Here is a 25332-nt window from a genome sequence, read left to right on the forward strand (position 1 = left end):
GCTGAACAATAGGAAAAAAGGGGGGCGTATATAGCTTGCCGGACCAACTTAATTCTGCAGTTGGTTGGATCCATTGATACAATGGATATTCTTGGTGTGACATACTGTCTGCTTGATTTTGCGCGTCTCGCCGCTTCAATCGTATGAGCTTAAGTGTGCAGCGGGCGGAGGATTCCTTCGTTTACAGCCATGAGCCAGGCTTAAAATTAACTTGCGGTGAAAATCAAACATTGCGCGTCTCGGCGCTTCAATCGTATGAGCGTAATTCTCGATGCGGCGGGCGCAGGGTTCTTTCGTTTACGGCTATGAGCCGGGCTTAAAATTAACTTGAAGTGATAATAACTGTGTAAGCCTATATAAAGCATGGTGTCTGCAATGCGTTGCCATTATTTGCAACTGGAGACACTACCATCAGTACATATTCACCAAACCTTAAGTTACGGGGATGGCACTTAGTAAAATCCGCAGTCTTAGAGTGAATTCCGAGTAGAGTGTGCAGGTAGGTAGATAAGAGGATATTCAGGTGATGGAAATCTACGTTTGAATGAGCCACAGATTAGCACGGCAAGTATGAAGAAACAGTGATATAAAGAACACAACGATATAGTGTATACACAGAATATAACAATACGCAAGAAGTAATGAAGTGATTACTAATAGGAATAACATATAAGAAAAAAAAAATAGATAATTTCATTAATTCGACACATAAACATGAATAATATGATGAGAGCAGCCGAACTTAACAATAATTAATTAAACTCGAAGGTAATCATTTGTTCTGAGAGAAATGATATATACTAAATTGTGCGATCTGAGAATAAAAACGATAATAGACAGAAAAATACTAACACAATACATCAGTTACGGGATGGTTAGGGCTGGGGAATGAGGTGTGAAGTGAGGGTGCGTGTCACTTAGGTTTGATCTCAGTGTGTGATTCGTTTGTTGTGTTGAAAAAAACAATGGTTGACAGCGAGAAGTTATTAAGTATAGAGTTAGTAGTGTGCGTTCGTAGAGTGGCGTGTACTTGAATTTGAAAGAAGGTAACTTGTATGCAAGGTATGGGTGGGTATAGAGAGGGCAATATTTACTCTGGCACTAATAGGTACACTTACTTTTAATAGTGACAAGGAAGTGTTGGTGGTAGTAGGTAGACCTGCGACTTCATCGCTGTGCTGATGAGGGTTCGTTAAGACTTGGCGAGGTGGGTGAGCCAGATTGGGAAAGTGTGGTGGCGTAGAGTGCGAGGATACATCTTCAGCGACTTCATCAGTGGGTAGCACATGCGTGAGTGGTGAGCACGAAGTAATAGGACAGACATGGTCAGGGTCAGAAGAGGAGTTGGTAGCGATGGCTGAGAGTTAAGGGAGGCGAGGAGACACTTCGACAGGAGTAACTTGTCACTAGATCAGCAACAGGCATCGGGGATTAGCATGGTGGTAGGTGCATTTGCGTCGGCGTTGTGAGGTTCTTGAACATCGCTGCCATCAGATGTAAGCGAAAGGCCACTGCAACCCACCAGAATATTAGCGACACATGAGCACTGCTGTCACCAGATGTAAGCAACATGTGAGTTTGGAGCACCACGTCACCAGATGTGAGCGAGACGAAAGATGGACTTGGATGGGTCAGTGAAAAGGGGCTTAGCTTGCTGGTTTATTCTTGAAGACAGTTATGAGACCCCCAAGGGCTTGGCGAACACCGAGGCACGGCGACAGATCACAGCCTCTCGACAAGGGTGGGGACTCCCTTGTCGTCCCCCGAGAGGAGTCGTGTGCCCCACCGGCTTCGGCACACGGACAAAGCGTTGGTAGAAAAACGTAGTGTATATGAAGCCCTCTTTGAAATAGTAACCACATGAGACATTTGCGGTGTTCGGGTTTATCTGTTTAAGTTTCTTTATTTCGCGTGGAATGGTAGTTATATTGTATTTATTGTGTGTCTGGTGTGTATGCATGTTGGGGGCGCCTCGGGTGTTATCTACGCGCCAATATCGCAGTGTGTTGAATTTTTGTATAGTTTATAGATTTATAGTTTTGTATAGTTTTGATTTATAAAGCTATCAATTATATGTTACCTATGATTAATAAATTAGAAGTATCGTCGATGTTTGCTTTTACCCATATTATTATTCTGGCAAAAGAAGGGATAGAAGATCTAATGAGGCTGAATAATATCAAGTGAATTACTAATCATTATTGGCCCTCTGGGTGGAGGACGAGGTGGTGGAGCTGGACCCTGTGTGGCTTGGCCTGTCTGCCGTGTCACTCCCTCTCTGCTTTATGGACGTGTCCTTTTATGCGGCGGTTCCCTTCGAGGGCGGATGTTTATCCCTGTGCGAAAAGAGAAAGCCGGGCATCTGCGTCCTGCCCAAGGAGGAGGGCAGCTGCTTGGACGGGGGTGTAAAGTGCATCCGGTCTTGCTACGTATTGTTGACAGTATGTATATGTATATACGTATGTATGTGTATACATATACATATCTATATATAGATACACATATATGTGTGTGTACTACAAATACATATTGTGTATATATGTATATATATTTATATATACATACATATATATATATATATATATATATATATATATATATATATATATATATATATAGACGCACACATACACAACCGTTTATGTTATAATATATATATATATATATATATATATTATATATTTATAATATATATTATATAATTTTAGACGCACACACACACAAACGCTTATGAATGGGGTGTATATATGTGTATGTGTGTGTGGTGTGCATGCGTGTGTATTATAAAGGGCACTCAGACGTGTGTGTGTGTGTATGTACTGTATTCTTTTTTAATATCCCGTATGAAATATATTTAGCAAGGGATGTAGAATTTTAGATAATTGTATTTAGTTCGCTTGATAGTAGGACTACATACAGTAGATACCCAGGGCTGATGAGACGAACACCTGCTAATGATGAAATATGGATAGCTCTAAGTATGATAGCGTGTTGCCTATGAATATAACAGCAAATATCATGAAATTTTTTATAGCAAAAAGAACGGATAAAAGAAATTGAATACGGGCCCCGTATTTTATAGATCTGCACACGGCTCTCAAAACTCACGCTCTGCTCACGGTCGCTCTCGCTCGCTCCCGCGTTCTCGCTCTCGCTTTGAAAAACATTATTCACTCATGGCCTCTAAAACGTTTAATTTTTTAATATTTTTTGATACGATTGAATGAATGATTTTACAGTAGATTCGGTTTTACATTACTGATTGTTTATCGCTGCTTTAAGGATTCTACGAAAAAAGATATAATACACAGTTTAGGTCAAATATACATGAATTTTAGTTTACGCCTGTATTATACTTAAAAAAAACATGATATATTATCATCCCTGGCTATGTTACGCATGCATAATATATAAAAGATTAGTTTCAGTTCAATCGTTAAAAGCTTAACTGGCAACGGTGAGGCCCCTGCACACGGCACGCAGCTGGCTGTCTTACGTCAATATAAACATTGTACACGTGGTGTCCGACACAGAAGCTCAACTAGCAGTACATCCATTTCGTGTGATCGTGCTCAACTCGCATTGAATTTCACTCAAGATGCCTGGTCCCTGCTGCATGGTAAGTGTTTTTTAGTGTTGTAATATCATTATCGTACTACTGGCATAGATGAAAAGTAATAGTGGCATTTTTTTTATCCGTGTCGGTCTTCTCACTTTCCAGTCTTAATCATGCCTAGTGTTGTCGCGAACAGGTAGTTGTGCGAACGTACGCACGTGTAGATGCCACTGTTCTTTCTTGATCAGTATCATTACTTATCTAGTGTACGCTTGCAGAACCTAAACCATGCATTCACTACTAGAACCGCGATATACACATGTTTGGGGCCTCAGACCTAAGGGGTTGTATTTCTCTTCTGTTAATACGGACTGAAGATTATTAATTTAGCATGAATTCTTGCCTAGATTTTTAGCTTTGCACAATTTTCCGGCATAACCAAAAAATTAGATTGGGGGGGGGGGGGTATGTTCCCCGGCTTGAAAAGACGTCCATATACCTCGGTGCTATATTCAGGGGGGGGGGGGGGTAAAAATGACGCCCTTGTATATCGCTGATATCTTGACGATAGTCTTTACAGCAAGCGATAAGAGGTGTTTACCTTATCGCTTTTATCATAATGAGGAAGGTGCCTCTTCACTTTTTCAACGTATGATAATCTTGATCGCTTCTCTTCATGACTGATCTCTTAATCACACGGCCCATTACTTTATCGCAAGCCTTTATTGCAGATTAGTTTTAGCTTGTTTTGGGCAACTTGTTGCACGTAACTTGATAGCCGTTCTTTTCCCAATTAGTTCAATTAACTCTTAGGTACTGACGAGTCCAGTTTGCTGTGGCATGAGAGTATGAGGGCGAGCGCGAGTCTGCATGTGCGTATCTGCGTGTGACCTGTGCGGTCTCTGCAAGGTCCGATCTCTTACGAAAAGATAACAATAGGCCTTCTAGTAGTGTAAGAATGGCCTTTTTATCATTAAAGGTTGAGCCATAAAATGGTTTTACATGTTTCCTCCCCTCTTTCTTCCTTGCTTCAATCCATCTTTTCCTTAATCACCATGTTTACTCCCTCTCGCTCTTTCCATATTCTCTGGACTCTTCCACCCTCTTTCTACATTCCTTTCTTAACACGCATATTTCCCTCCCCCTTACCTCCTGCCCCTTTTCCTAAATGGAAAGGGTTTTGTGCGTCCTCCGCCCCTGAATAATTGAGGTGTTTCAACATTGCAGATAAATGCGAGTGCGCCGAGGGAGGCTGCAAGACAGGATGCGTGTGCAAGAGCTGTCGCTGTGAACCCTGTGAGAAATGTAAGTATTTCTTTCCCTCTGTTACTCGATTTCACCCTGTATTAATCGTATGTCTAGTTATAATCGCTTAACTTTAAATCGTGTCGTTTCTACAATTATAGAATATGGTCTTGTGTAGTTGGTAAGATGTAATTGTATAGCCACTACATTCAGTATTTTACCCACTTCATCCACTTAGGAATGGAACTATTTTAGACTAGAAATAAATCTAAAATCTAAATCCTGTTTTACTATTTCACAGGCACAACGGGGTGTTCTTGTCCCTCGAAGGAGGACTGTGCCAAGACTTGCCCCAAGCCATGCAAGTGTTGTCCATAGGCTAAGCGCCTCATGGCTGCCTGCATGACGATCTCTCTCGTGCGGCGGAGTGAGCAGGAGGAGAGGGAGAAGACTGAAGATTGGGACCAGTCGTGTATTTTGTTATAGGTTAAGAACTCTACTTCTATAGTTTATATTGATTTCTGACATAAATTATTCTGTTAATGATCTCTTATTTTTTCTAATTTAACGGAGAGACTCCCCTTTTATTTTTATTAAATAAATAAAGAGTCAAACTAGAATTTTATTTTCCTAAATACATGCAAGTCCTGTGTCCTCAAAGGATAACACTTACAAAATCCCCCCCCCCAAAAAAAAAAAAAAAAAAAAAAGCACTGAAAAGTTTCCACGGTAACCGTCCTAAGCTTAATTTTTGTGTAAGAATATCGGCTTGTTACTGTATACGCTGCTGCATATATTTATAAATATTATATATATATAAACTTCCTACACTTATACAAGTTGTAATTGTGCTTCCCAATTGTTCTGAATCTTCATAAAGCTTGTGTATTATTATGCGGGGTGGTGGGGGGGGGGGGATAAAATTAAACTGGTGAGTATTGCGAAAATGACATATAGCCGAATATTATTAATTTTAAAATAAATGCAAACGACTGCATCATTTAAGGACTCGAAAAGCATTAGATCTTTTAATAAAATGGCAGTTTCTTTCGTGTGTTATAATTGGTTCCAAACAACGGTTTCAAGTAACTAAAGCTATGGTGATGGTAGCAGTAATCCATAGATTCATATTTCAATCCTAGAGGTTAAAACTTCTCGGTTTATGAGCAATGCCATAAAATAACGTAATCGTTGCTGTGTGTCAATTCTCCATATACTTCATATTTTATGTAGAACGGCTAAAAATACAGGAAGAAAAATCTAGAATGCATCTGAGGATTTGCTTGCAGATTATAACACTATGTGGAGTACATGTTACAGTACGGGAGGGGGGGGGGTCATTTTAAGTAATCGAACCATATGTCTCAATGGTACCTTCCAGTTTGGGGATGGGCTACGTTTCATTTGCGACGTAGTTGGACATAACACTGCAACTGTAAGTCCTCGCCGTCTCCATCACACGTGCTTGTTTGGACTTTCACGCTGTGTGCTTGCGTGTTTAGCCTTGCGCACCCTCTATCGCTCATGGGCGATTTTGGAGAACGTTGGGGCCCCCTTTTTACAGATTATCTTGCTGTGACATTTTAATTTTGGCGGACAAATGATTTAGACTGCATACAATTTCGTCCTTGTAAATAAATTTCTATATTGAGTGGCAACGTAGTGGAATAGTAACTGGCGATGAAAGTAGTCAAATTGTGGCAAATTCAAACTATTTTTCAAGTCTGCATTATACAAATTTCATTTAATCAAATATCTTGCATACCTGATTACAGTATAATGTACATGTAAAGTTTATACCGGGTTTTACATATAATTCCATCTCGACACATCTAGTCGCTCATACCGATACGTATACACAATCCCTGGAATAAGTGATTACTCGTAAAACGCCTCGCGAACCATTCGGACCGGGCGGCTCATTTGTAAACCTCTAGCGAAGGACAACAAATTGATTATTTCCTTTTCGTAATCTTACCATATATATATAATGTAATGGATATATAGAGCCTGTTTATTTGATTGCACACTCGCAGAGAGCGCGCGCCCCCACACATTCCATTCAGACGTTGAAAGCAGTAAATTGTAGGTTGGCTATCCTACTCTCATTCGGCCCTTGCTAATCTCAAATTTGACTGGGGGTCAAACAACCATGACCAATTAATGAAGCCAGCCATTTGAAAGTGGTTTGAAGTGTTTATTTTGGTTTATTTGCCCAAATCTAGTAACAGCAAGTTGCATTATCCAACACTACATAGAACTTCAGTTTAGGCGGGACAACCACATGAAAAAGAGACGAGCATTAATCACTAACCTAGGGAATGTTTCGTCCCCTTTCGCATGCCTAGGCTCAGAAAAGCCGTCAAGGTAAACTTAAATATATCTTCAGTCTAACTAGCTACACAAGATTATGAGAGTATAATTTGGAAGTTCAAAAGAGCAGAAATGTGTATAGCGTGTATATAAACAAAATTTGTTCAGAGGCCTTTCACAGTCTAACGACTGTGAAAGGCCTCTGAACAATGGTTGACTAGTTGGCAGTGAGTGGTTATAACGGCTTGACTTCTTTATTATTGAAGAGTTCTATACAGTGAAGGGAACACACGAGACGATGTCTTAGGGTAAGTTGGGCTGGACACGCACTCCCGCACCCGCCAACCCGGAGGCTGGTGGTGTGTGGTGTGTCTGTGCTTGTTGAGTGGCGTGCATGAACTGAATAAAACTGGATCATCCTCGGGCACAAGCGGTGAGCGTCCACCGGACACGTGGAATGGAAGTACAGCTATTGGCAGGAATAGTGATGCAGCAGCAGGAAATGTGGGGGGAGCGAGGTGAAGTCATCGGTTCCGTCTGTTAATGACCCTTCATAGCAATATAGCGTGTACAGCATAATTAGACAGCAGACCATGTGACTGGTTGCCACGTGGCCCAAAGTTTTGAACCAACTTGGCGAGGGAGTAGATGACAATTTTATCTGACCTCGTCTGACCTCTCAGTTTGTGTCCAGCGCTTGACGTGATAAGGTCAGTCCAGCCTTCGCACTCAGGGCTGGCTGGCCGGACACGCGACTCCGCACTTACACCAAGACATTATTTTGTGTGTTCCCTTACTGTATTGTACTCTTCCATAATAAAAGTCAAGCCGTCATAACTATGACTACCCCTGCTAGCCATTGTACTAGGGTTCATAGACTTACAAAGTTTGATGATGCACTTTAGTTTACCTAAGCGAAACTACCTACATAGACGGGCTGCAACATGCTGCACATTGTTATACGAAATGGTCGTGTGTGTGTGTTGTATGTATGTTGTATGTATGTGTATATATATAATGTATATATAAACTGGCTGATTTTAGCATTTGATAGGTCTCTATACTGAACTGTTGTTTTACTTGTAGATGGAAGAAAAGACTGGTATTTGAACAAAGATAACGGATGGTCTTGTGAATATATGATGCCTTAATTATATTATTTATAATACCATTTAACCATATATGGTCAATAAGCGAAGCTGAGCCTTTGTTAACACTGTTGGTTTGGTAATAAGTGGAATAAAAAGTTTTCATAAAGACGTTAGTCAGTTCAAGCACTTGAGGGTCAGCCTGTTTCATTGAAATAATGTTAAAGTCACCAGTTATATGAACTGTCTTTTTTTTTATTTATACTGTTCAATAGACATGTAAGTTTACAATAAATAAGTTGAAGTCAGTTTTAGGAGTCTATATATCACACCAATAATATTGTCATACCATTTCATTCTTCAGTTCAATGAAAAGTACTTCCTATAGATTTCTTTGACTGTTAGGTCCTTGCGAACTGAACTATTGTGCACTCTTTACGTAAATTGCCACGCCACCCATTCTCCATGATACATTAAGCATATATTTACAGTAATTAGGGATATCATATAAGTCCTCGATATCATCCGAGAGTTTAGTTACACTAATGAAGACGCAGTCAAAAGAGATGGATAATGGTGCAATGCTCAGATTAATGAATTCTTCAAGATTTTCGGGTATACTATTAATAACTAACTATAGTAACAGATTCTCAATTTGGCTTCCAAGTCAACTAAAACTGCGACACTGTCATTCACGGATTATATATTGAATAAATTTGACGACAAGGAATTTATTATAGGAGTTATTTTTTTAGATCTCAGCAAAGCTTTTGACACTGTGAATCATGCCCTCTTATTGAAAAAAACTTAGACACTATGGTATAAGAGGGAAAGCACACGACTAGTTTGGGTCGTACCTCTCAAACAGATCACAATTTGTATACTTTAAGCAGCACAAGTCACAACCTTCCAAAATATCACTCGGTGTTCGTCAGGGTTCAGTTCTGGTTCCTTATCTATTTCTGATATTCATCAACGATATCGTAAACTGCAGCTGCAACTTAAAGTTTACGCTCTTTGCACGACAGCATTTGTGTATCAGTGGGTCAGATCTGATGTCTCTTGTGCATACTGCAAACACAGAACTCCTTGAAGTGGACAACTGGCTAAAAGTCAATAAGCTTACACTTAGTGTAAAAAAAAAGAGTCATTACATATTATTTAATCGAAACAAGAGGTTGTCTGAAAATAAATAATCAGACACTTAACCAAGTGACGAAACAAAGTTTTTGGGCCTTGCCATCAACGACAGATTAAATTGGAGCAGTCACATCAGAATATTAACAGCAAAATTAGGAAGCAGTTGGTATTTTAAACTTGATAAGAAATAGCCTCACCACAAGAGTGCTCAGATCATTATATTATTCATTAGTATATCCATTGTTAACGTATTGCCATACTGTGTGTGGCGGGAGCTCGAGGAACAAAGTACTGCCGCTCCTCGTATCTCAAAAAAAAAGTTTTACGGTTGATATCTAATCTCAAAGGACTTGATCACACTAATAATGCATTTAGACACCAAAAGATTTTGAAATTTATGACATAAGTGTATATTGCAGTGTCTGTATGTCTTCAAATCCTTACATGGCTACATCTCTAACAATCAAAAATTTATTATAGTTTAATAGGAATTATAATTTGCGAAATGAAAATTTACTTCGTCTGCCTCAGCCTCGATATCCGCAGGCGCAAACTGCAATATCATATAGAGGGGAATGCATATGGAACGAGCCCCCCCTTTCACAAAAGGGAAATGTAGTGTTGCTTCCTGTCTGTAAGAACTCACTAAAACAGCATTTGTTAGCACAATATAATAAGCCAAGAGATCTTAAAAAAAAAAGAAATTGTGTAGAATGCTACTCCATGGGCATTTATATATGAAGTGTTTGCTGCTTATTCTCATTTGTTTAGTTAGTATTTTATTAAGAATAATAGTTTTATATCTACGTTGAACCTATTCATAGACTTAAGTTGACTTTTTTTCTTTTTGTTTTTTTGATTCTTTCTTTCTTTCAATATAAATTCTTGATGTATTTTACGCATAATGTCGATTTAAGTAATAATGGGAAATAATCTATATTTTTATGTATTTGATTTTGCCCAAAATTAACATGTAATCAGTTTAATGTTATGTTGTTGTTAAAGTGCCTTTTAAGAGAACATGGTGCTCTCGAAAGGGGCCCGCCAAATCTACTGTATTATTTTTGTATCAACTGTCCACTTTGTAAAAGTTTTTGGCTAAATAAACAAATTCAATTTAAATTCAATTCCTACAGCATTTAAGCTGACTGTGCGTGTCGGATATCAGCAAACCCAGATTTACAGTAAGGGACAAGATAGTAAGAAAAAAAGAAAGGCAACAAAAAGGGGGGTGTAAGTGCCAAAGCCGGTTTTATATAAATTTGCAGTTTTAAGTTCGTTTTTATTCTATCTTCGTTTTTTTTTTCGTTTTGGGGGTTTATTTTTTACAAAGATAAAGTAGTGATCGCATGGACCGGGTTTGAACTACAACTTCTTGATAGATATGAGAGTAGAAAAGGAAACGAAAACGGTAATCGCAAAGCTTACTTAACCAATTGTCATCACACAGAAGAAAAGTAGGGAAAATAAAAAAATTGAAAATCATGTACAGTCCTATCACAATGAAAAAAATCGGGGAAAAAAGAGATACATATGGTCTTAACTCAATACGCAGAACAAATAAATAAGGGGGTTTCAGTGTTTTTTTTCTCGTAAAATAGTGAGTGGTGTGTGTTTTGTGAGCGAATAGAGTGAGCTAGCCACAAAGAATAATCAAAAAACCAAAGTTTAAACCCTTTCAATATAAAAATACTGAGATAAATTAGCAATGCTTATATAAAAAATTATTTAAACTACCCCCCTGAATTATCATATGCGAAAGAATGTATGTTTAAAGGGAATGGTGAGTAAAAAAAATATATATTGGCAAGCTTTTGGCGGGAAAATCTTTTTGGGGGTCTGAACCCCGAGTTAGCATTTTATTTATGCATGTAGTCTTCATCCGGGGTTTCTATCCCCAAAATCCCCTACAAGAAGGAATTGAGCTGGGAAAACTAAAAATAACCTGCTTTTTTTGTGTATCGTGATAGGCTCATGACATTCCCCCAAGTATTTAACATCACGAATCACGATCGTTTGGGATTTACCCAAAAAATGAAGCGACTTTAGGGGGGGAGAAAGGTGGATTAATAAGCGATAATGATTCTAGCTTAAACCCAAGCCCTACATTAATTAACAGATGTAACTAGGGTCACACGATCAAAAGTTCCCAATCAAACGAATAACTTTGGTTTTACCGTACCTGCTATCCAAATGTCAGAGCGTAGATCTTTTAGACGTTTTGCAACCCCATCTTATATCGGGCATCTCTGTGCATGGATATGGGGAAGTTTCTAACGTTAATCGTAATAATAAATTTTATAAAATTGCTTACAAGCTCTTTCTAACCCCCATAGAAATGCATCAATGTGCAAGTAACGTGCTATGGTTTATCCCCAGGGTTTCAACAAAAACAACCAAATCACGGAAAAAGACGGTCATTTTGGTTTCCCATGTCCCGACCGACCGGAAAGGGTAAGAGGAAGTGCGGTTGGGTATGACGTGAAAAGCGTACGAGAAGAGAAAAAAAAGGTATGAAATTTGTAAATAGATAAAGCAAAGAAAAGCGTTAAATTTGTTGCAGTTGAAAACTATATAAATAACAATAACAGAGAAATTAAAAACTATTTTTTTAAGAAGTAGTATGTTTTTTGACCACTACCCTGATCAACAGTAATGCGATTAAAGGTTTTAAAAAAAATAGTTAAGAAACAGCCATTTTCAGTCACTTAGCACTTTACCCCAAAAAAACTGCGTGAGAATGCTGCACTATGGCTTAAGCATTTATGGGAGAAGGGGAAAGGAAAGAGGCCCAAAAAATGTACCACATGGTTTTTTAGGCATGGTGGTCATGGAAGTGGTAAGTGTGTTTTTGTTGCAAGCCCAAAAAGGGAAGCAATGCCACCCCGCCACCAGTTAAAGATACCCAGTACAATGGAGCAGGGGGAGTTATAGTGTTATGGGGTGTTGACACATTATTACAGAAGATTTTCGTAGTAACTTTTGGTGTGTAGCTATTACCATCACCTTGTACAGGGGCTGACGAGTATTTCCCCGGGTCGTTAATTTTAAAGGGTCGAGCTGGGGAGGGGAAAAAACCGGGCAAAGTTACCTCCTAAGCCCACAGGGAAGAGAGCCAAGTTCGGGTTTTTCCCCGGCATTATGCTGTCACCCAAGGGTTTAATATCACAGTCGAGTTGGTTTATGGAAACATACAGGCAGTGACACTGAACATAAAAAAAGCACAGATGATATCAACACAAATGTCTGCCCAGACCACACTACACTCCCTTCACACCTAGGTTACCCACCAAACTGCTGCCGGTGGCGATTCACCGCTCACTCGGCCAAGGGGTTGCTGCCTTTCCAAGTTGTGAAGGTGTTGGGTGTGGACTACGACCTCTCTCACACAAGAAATCATTTGGTGTTCTCCTGGAGGTGGGGCGTTTAATAAAGAAAACAACAAGGGTGTGCCGATGGGTGTCAGCAAGCACATTCAAATAAAGAAAAGCACCCCAAATGGCAACATGGTTATCACCCGTTGCATAAATGAATCCACAAAACCGGGTGCATTCTTGTACCGAGGTATACATCATACTACAGCCTTCTCCCGGAACGGAAAACGCCACACCTCCAGGAGTCCAGTACCCGATAGCACCATGTACAAATTCATATAAAAACATAATACAAAACTCGAAAATGTAAAATTCAAAAATATATTTAAAATACAAGACTAGTAAAATATCACAATATGGAAGATATCAACACAAGAACTTTTTTTTCTCTCTCTCTTCTTACACACTATAGTTTGAGCTGATGGTCAAGGACCGACCCTTGGTTCAAAATCCAATTTCAAGAACCCCACTACCATAAATGTTTCGAGTCACTCACACACACAACACCTGGTCATCGTAACTAACAGAGCCCAACCGCTTCTGTACACAGCAGGATTTATGGTTCCCTAGGACCTTATGTAGGACCAGAGATACTGGGCCTTGTTGGTCTCCTGCATCTTCCGGCACACTTCAACAGCTAGCCGGCGGGCGTCTGCAAGACGTGCCAATATCAGGTTGGGGTCCACAGCCTGGCGATTAATCAGCCCCTTCCCATAAGACCCGTCAGCAAGTATAGCGGCTGGTCCCCCACAGCACGGTGGAGGGCTGAGTTCAAGGCGAGGCGAACAGCAGGAAGATGGGTGGGCCACTGCGAAGGAGCCTGCCGAGCCAGTGCCACCAGCGCATCCTTCACTGTCCGATTCGTGCACTCCACCACCCCATTGGACTGGGGGTGATAGGCCACTGTGAAAGAGTGTTGCACTCACAGGGCCTCCAGAAGTGAGTGCCACTCGGTCAGGTGGCCCAAATAGAGTCACATAATGGTCGACAAAGGCCCATAGCACTCTGTCGGCCCTCTTATCACGCAGTGGGACCAGCTAAACCATGTGTGATGGTTCACAATGGAGAGTACATGCTGCTGATCCCCGCAAGTCTATAAGGTCAGCTGACACTGTCACCAGTGGGACCTCTGGCAGTGGATGGCCTTCCATTGGGGTGCATCCTGCCACACCCTTGCGCTGCTGACATGCATGGCAGGCAGCCACATACTCCCTCACCAGATGATACATATTGGGGAAATACCAGGCGCCCTGCAGGTTCTGGAATGTATGGTGGACCCCAGGATGGGTGGCAGTCAGAGGGCAGTGGGCTTGTCGTAGTGCCTGTGGCTAGAGGTGTTTGGGGACATAAACCTGCCTCACTACCCGATCAGGAAAAGTCCGCAGGTAGTACAGAACACCTTCCTCCACCTTAAAGCTGAAGAGTGCAGCAGGAGGTCTCTCCCCTGGTACAGCCTGGCGTCCTTCCAGCCAACCCAGGAGGTCCTCGCATGCCGGGTCCCATAGCTGGTGCTCCCTCGTCTGAACAGCTGTCATTCCACTGAGGTCCATCTCATCAGCAGCATCATCATGTGCCTCCTGGAGCCTGTTCTAGTAGGCATGCTGTCTTCATAGATGGAGGTACACCACCTGCTGGTCGTGAGAGAAGGTCTGGCACGTGGTTGCTGGCCCCTGTCTTGTACTGTCTTGAAGTCATAGCCCCCAAGTTCGTATGCATACCAAGTGGGTGCTCTTCGTGCACCTGGAATATACCTCAACCAAGGGCTGGTGGTCTGTCCAGATTACACACCGTCGACCGTAAAAATACAGATCAAAGGCACGGACAGCTTCTACCACACCCAGCGCCTCCAAGTCGATGACGGCATAGCGGATCTCGGCGTCCTTAGGTGCGGACATATAACAGCGTGTGGCACACCTCAGACAACAAGAAACCCAAAAGCTTCACGGTGCTTGGCAACTCACACTCTCAAGTTCACTTCATCCGCTTTGTGCAGAAAGCATGTCTGGAGTTGTAGGTGTCATCGAAGTTCCGATGACCACATCGTCAGGTATGCAGGGGGTGACATCCAAACAGATGCCAAGGCAATATTAGTCCGCTGAAATTGGTGCATTGGAGAGGCCAAAGGGAAGCCTCTGAAACTGCAGCAGGTCGATGGCCATCCTGAAGTGCGGTCTTTGGCGATAGTCAGGTGCAAAGATGGCCCAGTTGGTGACTGGCCGTCCAGAACAGTGAACCAGGCATTTCCTGACAAGGTCGCAAATCTCATCGATGGGGGAAGGGGATAGGTGTCTGAGGTCGTCACCTGGTTCAGGTCCGGTAGTCGACCAGACAGAGGTGAAAAAACCCTTTACCGGACTCAGTACCACTGGTGAAGCCAGGGGCTCGAGGATGACTCATCGATGACACGGGATATACGGGTCCACTCCATGTGTACAACATGGAGTGTCACAACTTGGGGTGGTTCGGTGTTGTGGAGATGATGCGATGCTGCACTCCTGGTACGTAGCCTATGGCCTGCTTGTCCCTGGAGAAAAAAGAAACTGGGGTGTCTGTTGTGGTGATGATGCGATGCTGCACTCCTGGTACGTAGCCTATGGCCTGCTTGTCCCTGGAGAAAAAAGTTGGGAACTGATCTAGGACTTCATGTAGCTGCCCTTCCTGGTCTGCAGCCAGATGCCCGATGGCTATAGGAAGGGGCATACCAGCTGCCTCAGTACCACAAGTACCCAGGCCTTCAGCAGCACAGGCAGCTCCCGACTCGTCACGTTGGCAAGCTTTATCAAGGGCAGGTGTGTACAGGAACACAAAGAAGTCCACCTCCTCATACCCAAAGTCCAGACAAACAGCAGTACTATCATAGTCATCATCCAGGAACTCACCGCAGTGCAAAAATTCACTCTCCCCTGGGAACTCTTCGGACACATTAATTTGCTATTGTTATCATTACCTTTATTATTGTTGTAATTACCATATCATAGTTATTATAATTGTTGTTATTATTACTATTACTATCATCATCACCATCGTTATCATCATCATCATCATCATCGTTACTATTAATATTATCATTATTATCAATTTATTATTATTATAACTTTTATTATTACTTTCATCATTATTGTTTATGATGATCTCCTTCATCCTTAGTAGGGTTACTAAGAGTTCCATCATGGTTGTCCTCATTGAAAGTTTCCGGAGATCCTTCTGACCGGAAATCGAGCTTGCCACACACCAGGGGAAGTTCTTTATCCTACTTATTTTGATTTTATGCGTCAAACATTTTTTGAAAACTCCATAGCACGAGATGTGGATACATGATTTTCGCCAATAATGCTTTTTTTTTTTTTTTTTTTTTTGAATATGTAGAACGCACATCCATCAAGTCATCAGTTCATTAGATTAAAAGTCTACACCCCGTAGACTGTTAAGACTTCCATTAAAGAAGATCTCAACGTTTATATATATATGGAAACTAAGAGAAGCAAAAAATACCAAGACAGACTAGAAGAATTTGTTATGTATTTACTGATTTTCTTTAAACTCGGTAATATTATCCAACAAAACAATAAGTGGAAGTGACCTCCACACCATAACCGTATTGAGGAGAAAGGAAGGAACTGGTTTAAATTTACGTCCATGAAGTTGAACATGGATAAATAAGCTGGAATTCACCCAGCAACGCTCTATCAGATGGGTAACTTGACTGATGCTCTGACATTTACAAAATAGGTCAGAGCACCAATCATTTGATGATAATTTGTACATGGATAGGTGAAAGAATCTTAATCAGATCAAAAGAACAGCCAAATGCTTATGTGAAAACCCAACAGCTCATCCTTTTTAACACACACACACACACATAGAATATTATATATATCAAACTATATATTTATTATTATATATTATATATATACATATAATAAACAATAAAGTGTGGTATACCACCCACAACATATATGTGTGTACTTACAAATACACTATTGTGTATATATGTATATAATTTTATACTGTACATATATAAAATATAAAAAATTATATCTAATATATATATATATATAATATATATATATATACTATATATATATAGAACGCACACAATCACAAACGCATATACTTACATTAATCTGTATATTTTATATACATAGAACCGCCCACGAACGGTTATATATATATATATAATATCTTATATTATATATAATATAATTTATAATAAATGTCCTAATATGTATTGTAAATATATATCTTATATGGTATATAATAGGGTATTATATAAGTATATCTCAATAACTATATATATATATATAGACTCACACATAAAGAAACGATGCATGCGCACGCGTATTTCTTTTAATAATTAATATCAGTTCTTAGAAAGGGGACATATTGTCAATAGTTAAAGAAATGTCCCGTCCGAATCCGATGTTTGATAGACGAAGAAACAGTATGATTGGGAGGTGCTTATGGCCTGGGCAGTTTCAGTGATTTCCGTAGTTTTCGTTTATTTTGTTAATTATTTTTTAGATGTTTGATAAAACGACATAACATTGTATATACTGCTATTTCCTTTGTCATATCATTAAAAAATTGGTTGATAATTTAATATAATTCAAAAATAAAAATCCATTCGCCAATTAAGCCACTATTCATATTAAACGACAATAAAAAAGGGGTAAGTGACTTTTAAGGAGCCTTTTAGTCGTGTTTTGGAACAATATTGGCATCATTCCTACCGCGACCATCCCGGAAAGTGTCGCAAATGAAATTAGCGCAGTTTCTAGTTGTCGTAAGACGTTTTTTGTCAGCGGAAAATAAGGCCTAAGATAAGTGAGTACCCCGTATTCTATAGAGCTGAATTCCACAAGGCTTCTCACACTCTCGCTCTGCTCACGCTTTGAAATCATTATCACTCAGGGCTACTAAAGCATTCTAATTTCTTTTTTTAATACGATTGGAAATAAGCTTTAAAGTTCAATGAAAATGATTTTTTATAGTTACGATTCAGTTTTACATTAACTGGTTCTTTAATCGCTACTTTACGATTTTTAACGAACATAGATAAAATAACCAACACAGTTTTTAGTCCAGTATTAAATGGAATTTCAGTCTATTGTCTGTATTTACTTAAAGACATGATTATATCATTGCCGGCTAGGTTACCTATGCAGAAATAATATAAAAGAATTAGTTTCATTTTGAATCGTTAAAAGCTTAACTTGCAACGGTAAAGGCCACATGCCACACGCCGAGCTGCTGCCTTACGTCATATAAACTCGTAAAACACGTGGTGTCCACTGAAAAGCTCAGCTTATTGCATCACTTCGTGTGATCGTGCTCCAGTTTCCATTGAATCCACTCAAGATGCCTGTCCCTGCTGCAATTGGTAGAGTTTTTTAGTATTGGTAAATATCATTATTTCCGTACTATTTGGCATGATTCCGATTTTTTTTTTTAAAGTAAAAAAAAAAGCCAAGTTTACTCTCTTGCTCTTTCCATCCTCTTTCCACCTCTTTTCTAATCCCTTTCTTAAAACACATCCTTCCCCTCCCCCCCTTTAATCTCCTTACGCACTTTTTTTTTCCTAATAAGAAGTGCCTTTGTGCGCCTCCGGCCCCTGAATAATTGAGGTCTTCAACATTTCCAGATAAAATGCGAGGTGCGCGAGGGAGCCTGCAAGAAAGGTTTGCTTGTAGCAAGAGCTGTCGGTGCGAACCCTGTGACAAATGTAAGTAATTTCCTTCCTTTCTCTCCTCCCCCTCATTTTATATATGTAAGTTTCCCATTCTTTCCATCTGATACTCACTTTCATCTTGTTCTATTTACATACGTATCTGTCGAGTTATATATCGCTTCTTGACTTTGAATACAAACTTCGCATTTTCTACAATTCTAGAAATAAATATTCTTCTCTGTATTTGTAAGAAAGAATGTAATTGTATATGCCCATACGTTTCAGTATTTCCCCTTCAACCACACTTACGATTGGAACTGTTTCAAGTCGAAAATTGCTTTATCTAAATCCTTTTTTACTATTCCACATGTCAACGGGGTTTTCTTGTCCCTCGAAGGAGGACTGTGCCAGACTTGCCCCAAGCCATGCAGTGTTTTGTCCATCGGCAGCCTGACGCCGCTTAGCCTGCATGCGGTCTCTTCCCGTGCGGCGGAGTGAACGGGAGAAAGGAGAGACTGTGAAGATTGGGACCAGTCTTGTAATTTGTTATAGGTTTGTGAGAACCTCTACCTTCTCTAGGCTATATTGCTTGACCGTCAAAAATTTTCCTGTGTTAATTCTATTTTATATACTACTAAGTCCAATTAGAGCCCCCATTTATCTTTATTAAATAATTAAAAATCAAATTAGATTTTTTTGTTTTTTTTTTTTTTTTTTTTCCTAATACTGCAAGTGCTGATACTCAATGAATTGACTGGGGGTGGGGGGAAGGCCAACAGCTCCGAAAAGTTTTCCACGGTAAACCCGTTCCTGCAAGCTTTACTTTTTGTGTAAGAAGTCCGCTTGTACTGTATAGGGCTGTTGCCACGACATATTATGGTACAAGTTGTACACTTATACAGTTGTAATTGTGGGCTTCTCAATTGTTTTCTGAATCTTCATGAACATTGTATATTTATGTGCGGGGGGGGTGGGGGGGGGATGAAATAACCTAAACTGGTAGTAATGCGAAAAATACATATAGTCGATTATTTAATTTTAAAGAAATCGAAACGATGCATCATTTAAGGACTCGAAAGCATTCGATCCTTGTATGAATAGCAAGGTTTCCTTTCGTTCGTTTAAAATTTTTGGTTCCAAAGAACGAATTCAAATAACTGCAAAGCGATGGTATGGTAGTGGTATCCATAGCTCTCGATATCTATCCGAAGAAGTTTCAGAAACTTCTCGGTTGATGGACTTCACAGATAACGTAAATCGTAGTGTTTTGATATAATACATACCCATTATTTCCTAGTTTTATGTAGAACGGCTTTAAAAAATACCAGAAGAAATCACTAAATGCAAAGTTGGTTTTGCTTTGCAGACTAACACTATGATGGTACCTTCCCACTTTTGGTGGGATGGAACTCCGACTTTCTTGCAAGTTGGGTAGAAGTGCCTCATCTATAGGTCTTCGTATATGGTTTACCATCTTATCAAGGATGTTGGACCATGATATTGCAACAGTAACACCTCACCGTCCTCCGTCACACTGGCCTTGTCTGGAATTTCACTTGTGTGCTGTGCGTGTTTTTACACCTTGCGCACCCTCCTATCGCTTTCAGTGGGCATTTTTAGCGAACGTTGGACCCCCATTTTACCGGATTATCTTGCTTGACCTTTTAATCTTAGCGGACAAGCTTTATTTAGGCTTGCATTCCCAATTTCGTCCTTGTAAATATTTAATACAATACAATATTTGATGGCAACGTATGGATAGGTGACTGGCCCCATGAAACGCAATCCAAATTTTTGTTCGCAATTCAATTAATTTCTTTAGGTCTGCATTAAATCCATAACGAAGTTCATTACTCAATAACTTGCTTACTTGATTACTGTTTTATACCGGTTTTACATATACTTCCATCCTCTCCACTCTTGGCGCTCATACCGATTAGAACGTAGACACCAATTCTTCTGGAATAAGTGAGTACTCGTAAACGCTTCACGAGCCACTCGACACGGGGCGGATCATTTGTAAACCTCTTAGCGAAGGACCACGAATTATTGATGTGATTTTTTCTTGTTTCCTCTTTCGTAATCTTACATACATATGTGATGGATATATAAGCCTGTTCATAATTGACTGTACTTGCGCACAGAACCGTTTCAGAACGTTGAAAGCATACATTAAAGATTGGCTAGCCCTATCTCCCTCATTCGGTCCCGCCCTTACTAACTGGATCTCAAATTAGACTGGGGTCAACACCCTGACCAATTAATGAGCCATCCATTTGAAAGTGGGCTTGCGTGTTTTATATTTACGGTTTTTATTTGCTCAGTCCTAGTACTAGCAAGTTGTAATTAATCTAACACTACTAGAAATTCACGTGGTTGTCCCCGCCTAAACTGAAGAACAATAAAGATAACGTAATCACTAACCGAGGCCGATTTCTTCTCCTTTCCGCATGCCTAGCTCGGAAAAAGCCGTCAAGGTGAACTTAAATATCTCTTCGTCTCACTACATACTAACAGCTACACAATACTATGAGCGGATAACTTTTGGAAGTTCAATAAGCAGAAAATAAGTTTTTATGGCGGGTACAGAACATACTTTGTGCTATCCCATTAGACGACCAGACTACACGTGACTGGTTTTCCAAGTGTCCTCAAGTCGAATTAAGAAACCATCACTCTAGTGAGGTGTAGATGACGTTTCTATCTACCCTCTGTCCTGACCCTCTCGTTCGTGTACCATCCGCTTGACGTGATAAGGGTCAGTCCGCCTTCGCCTTCAGGACGGGCTGGCCCGACACGTGAACCCTGGGCTAAGCGCTCCCCAAGACTCTTGTGTGTTACCCCTTTTATTGTAATATAGTAATCTTTCCTTAATACGAAATCCAAGCTCATAAAAAGTAGCCTTGTACTAGGGTTCATAGACGCTTACAAAGTGTCGAAAATGATGCACTTTTTTATACCTACGCGATATCTACTACATGGACCGGAGCCTGCAACATGGCCAGCAGCCATATGTTAACATAAGAATTGGGTCGTGTGTGCGTGGGTACACGCACACGAGCGCACGCACTACATTGTTACATAAATATACATATACATATTATAACACATTATAAATATATATACATGTACACACACACACACACACACACACACACCCACACACACACACACACACACCCACACACATATATATAAAAAAAAAATATAGTATATATATAGATATACATATATACATCCACACACACACACTCATATATTGGTATGTTATATATATTGCCTACGCCAGTGGGTCTTTGTCTCTGTGCATAAACATGGTGTTCCATGAAAAGGTGACCTGGCAGTTTAACATGGAGGACCTGGGCCAAACATGACGCAGCTGGCTGTGGAGCGAAGAGCGGAAGGAACCAGAGCCTAAGGTGGAGACGGAGTGGGTTGCCTGCTCCCTGTGACGATCCGCTGTGTGCCTTGTGACGGATATTTTGTGTGGCCATGTTTTACGCTGTATCACGTGCCACATGTGACTGCTGGTTTCCCCTGTATTGGTGCTATGGAAAAGTTTGTACGGGTTAATAACTTGTGTACCATAAAGGAAAGACTGTCATCGTGTGTTTATTTTTGTGCCCTGCCTCACCACGTTGGCGTATTCCCCTCGTGGTGTTCTGGGAACTCTGTGGTTGCTCGTTGCCTCCTTGGAGCTGTTCAGTGTTTCCACGACCCTGTGGATAACAAGCCGTCTGCCTACCTGCCTTGTGTTGGTGGCAGAGACGGCGTAACATACAAATGGTGTCAGAGTGGGATCCGAACCCACGCCCATAAAACCGACGGATTCTGAAATGCCTTACAGCAGTGCTGCAAGGAATGTTGGCAGGTATAGGTCCCATCCATGCATGTTCCTAAAAAAAAAAAAAGGCTAGAAAGTGGTACAGGGAGTGAAAAACTCGACAGGCTGGATAGGGGGCCGAAACCCAGCCGTCCTCAGTTTCCCAGGGCCCCGACTTGGGTAACGCTGAAATCGAACCAGCACGATGCAGGTTTAGGATACATACACAGTAATGGGAAGCCGGGCCGCCTGACAGTGGCACTGGGGCTGAGAGACCCTAGTGCGGCTGAATATTTTGGCCACTTGCTAACCATCCAGACGCCACCCAGAGAACTGTGTGGTGTCACTGGTATTGGTGTTGCAGCTGCCAGGGGCCCAGTGGAGAAAAACTAGAAAAAAATTGGCGTGGGCCACACGGTCAGCGTCTGCCGGGTTGATATATTTTGGCCACGATCTGGACGAGCCTGCTTGCTGTTCCTTGACTACCTGACGCAGAGTAAGGGCTTGTGTTCGACCTTGGGACTGAAGCACTGGTGAGGGGGCATGGGTGAAAGATGTGCCTCTTGCTTCCAGAGGTTGGCGTGCAGAGGTTAGTTACAGCTGAAACGACTGCACCTTGCCCCCAGGACATAGTCATAAATCCGGTGTCGACCTGTCAGAAGGATGCATGAGTAATGGGGCCTCATGAGACCCATTCAAAACCATGCAGATGCTGATGGCGTAACGGTTGGGCGGAGCCTCGTTTTGGACCAGGGAAGGGTTAGTTACAGTGTGTTGGGTAGCTAACTTCTCCACAATTAGGACCTGAAGTGCCCGCTGTGCAAAGCTGGGGCCCGTTGTGCGGAAGTGGAGCTCAGAAGAGTCTCCGGGGAGCGGGAGTTGGTTTTGGTGTGGCACGTTGCCTGACTTCCCTCGAGGACTTTGCCGCACTGCAGCGACCTGAATTTGACGGAGGCACAGACGAGAAGATGAAGTTCTCCCCAGTAGCGGCGATGAGGACGTGGCCCAGACGCTGACCGAGATGAGGACGCAGCATTTGGACGGTGAGGCGATGCACATACATCATGGTGCCATGAGCCAGGTCTTGGGGCAGGAGATACCACCTGGGGGCCACTGCCAAGTATATACGCCCCCCAACCACCCCACACCCCACCGCCCACGAGGCCTCCTCCAGAACGAAAAACCCCCCCCACGAGAAGCTAGAAAGCCCGTGCTGGATGCCAGAATTTTTTTGTGTTTCTGAGATGATTTACAATTCCGGTTACTTTTGTGGAAAAGAATTTGTTTGGTGTCCGAGGACTAATTTTTATTTAAATTTCTGTAGTTTTTGTTTCAGTGTTTTAGTATGTCAAGCAACCGGGTCGTCTGCTTGAATAGGGGGGGATAGTGCTACGCCAGTGTGTCCTTTTGTCTCTGTGCGAAACATGTTGTTAACATGAAAGGATGCCTGGGCATGTTGTTTAACATGAAGGGAACATGGGCAAAACATGAACCTCACTGGCTTGTGAGCGGAAGGAGCGGAGGAACAAGCCAGGTGGAGACATTGGTGCTTCGCCTGTGAAGACCTCGTGGTGTGCCTTGTGACTATATTCTTGTGTTGCCCTGTTATAAGCTGTCTCGTGCTAGTGTGACATGCTATAATGTGTGCACCTGTATTGTTCCTATAGAAAAGTGTACTGGTATAACTTGTGTACAAGAGATAAGGAAGCTGTCATCGTGGTGTTTATTTCGTGCCCTGCCTCAAACAAACTCGCCACTTGGCGTTCCCCTTGTGGTGTTCTGGGACGCTGTTGGTGCTCGGTGCCTCTTGGAGCTGTTCAGTGTTCCGACCCTGTGGCTACACAAAAATTGTCTGCCTAGCCCTGCCTTGGTGTTTGGTGGCAGAGAGACATATATATTGTCGGCGAACATATATATATATATATATATATATATATATATATATACTATTATACATATATAATATTTATATATACATAGTACACATATAACATATATATACATGTACACCACCACACACACACACACACACACACACACACCACACACACACACACACACACATATATATCGTATATATATATAATATAATAATATACATATATATAGTAAATCCTATATATTATATATATATATATTATATATATCTATATATATATATATATATATAACAGCACACACACACACACACAACACACACACACACACACACACACAGACATATATAGATATACTTATATTAGATATAGTATATATAATATAATTAAATCTTATAATATATATATTCTCATAATTCCACACACACACACCAACACAAACACACACATACACACATGTATAAATATATAAAAATTTTTTTTTTAAAATAGAAAAAAAAAAAAAATTATATATATAATATATATATAATAATATCTATATATTATTAAATATATAATATAATAGCTGTCATATATATATATATGTATATATATAGAGTAAATATAAGTATATATATATATTTATAATTATATAATATAATAAAAAAATTGTGTGTGTGTGTATATACATACATATATCATCTATTTATAACTATATGTAATAAATACATATACCCTTACACCATTACCGTTATACAATATTACCTTCATATACAAGTGATTTTATAACTATACATATATACCTATGCATATATATATAATAACATATACAATATACCTATACTACATATATAGAGCTATAATATATATATTTATTTATAGTATAATATATTATCCTATAACAAATATATAACGTATACCTATACATATATATAGGCCAATACTATACATATATAGATATCGCTAAATACCTATACATATATATAGCATATAACATATACATATATATACATGTATATAACCTATATACCATCATAAGTCATATATCTACCTTAATACATATATACTACCTATACCTATATATACTTATACATATAATTGACCTATATATACAGATATATGCCTCTATATATAAAACCCATTATTACATATAAATAACCTTATATTATACATCTAATAATATATATACAATATATATAAAAAAAAAAAAAAAATATATATATATATATATTATACTTATAGTACCTTATATAACATGATATCAAATTA

General features: G+C 40.2%; 1 protein-coding gene across 1 annotated transcript; it reads left to right on the top strand.

Annotated features, from left to right (window-relative positions):
* Positions 1–1539: 1539 nt before the first annotated feature.
* Positions 1540–5467, top strand: LOC119584605. Its single transcript, XM_037933293.1, has 5 exons — positions 1540–1600; positions 1672–1813; positions 3429–3619; positions 4784–4861; positions 5103–5467. The coding sequence occupies exons 1-5, from the start codon at positions 1540–1542 to the stop codon at positions 5177–5179; spliced, it is 549 nt and encodes a 182-aa protein (XP_037789221.1). The 3' UTR covers positions 5180–5467.
* The last annotated feature ends 19865 nt before the right edge of the window (positions 5468–25332 follow it).

The sequence above is a fragment of the Penaeus monodon genome, chromosome 18, assembly GCF_015228065.2.
Source record: "Penaeus monodon isolate SGIC_2016 chromosome 18, NSTDA_Pmon_1, whole genome shotgun sequence".
In the NCBI taxonomy this organism is placed as follows: domain Eukaryota; kingdom Metazoa; phylum Arthropoda; class Malacostraca; order Decapoda; family Penaeidae; genus Penaeus; species Penaeus monodon.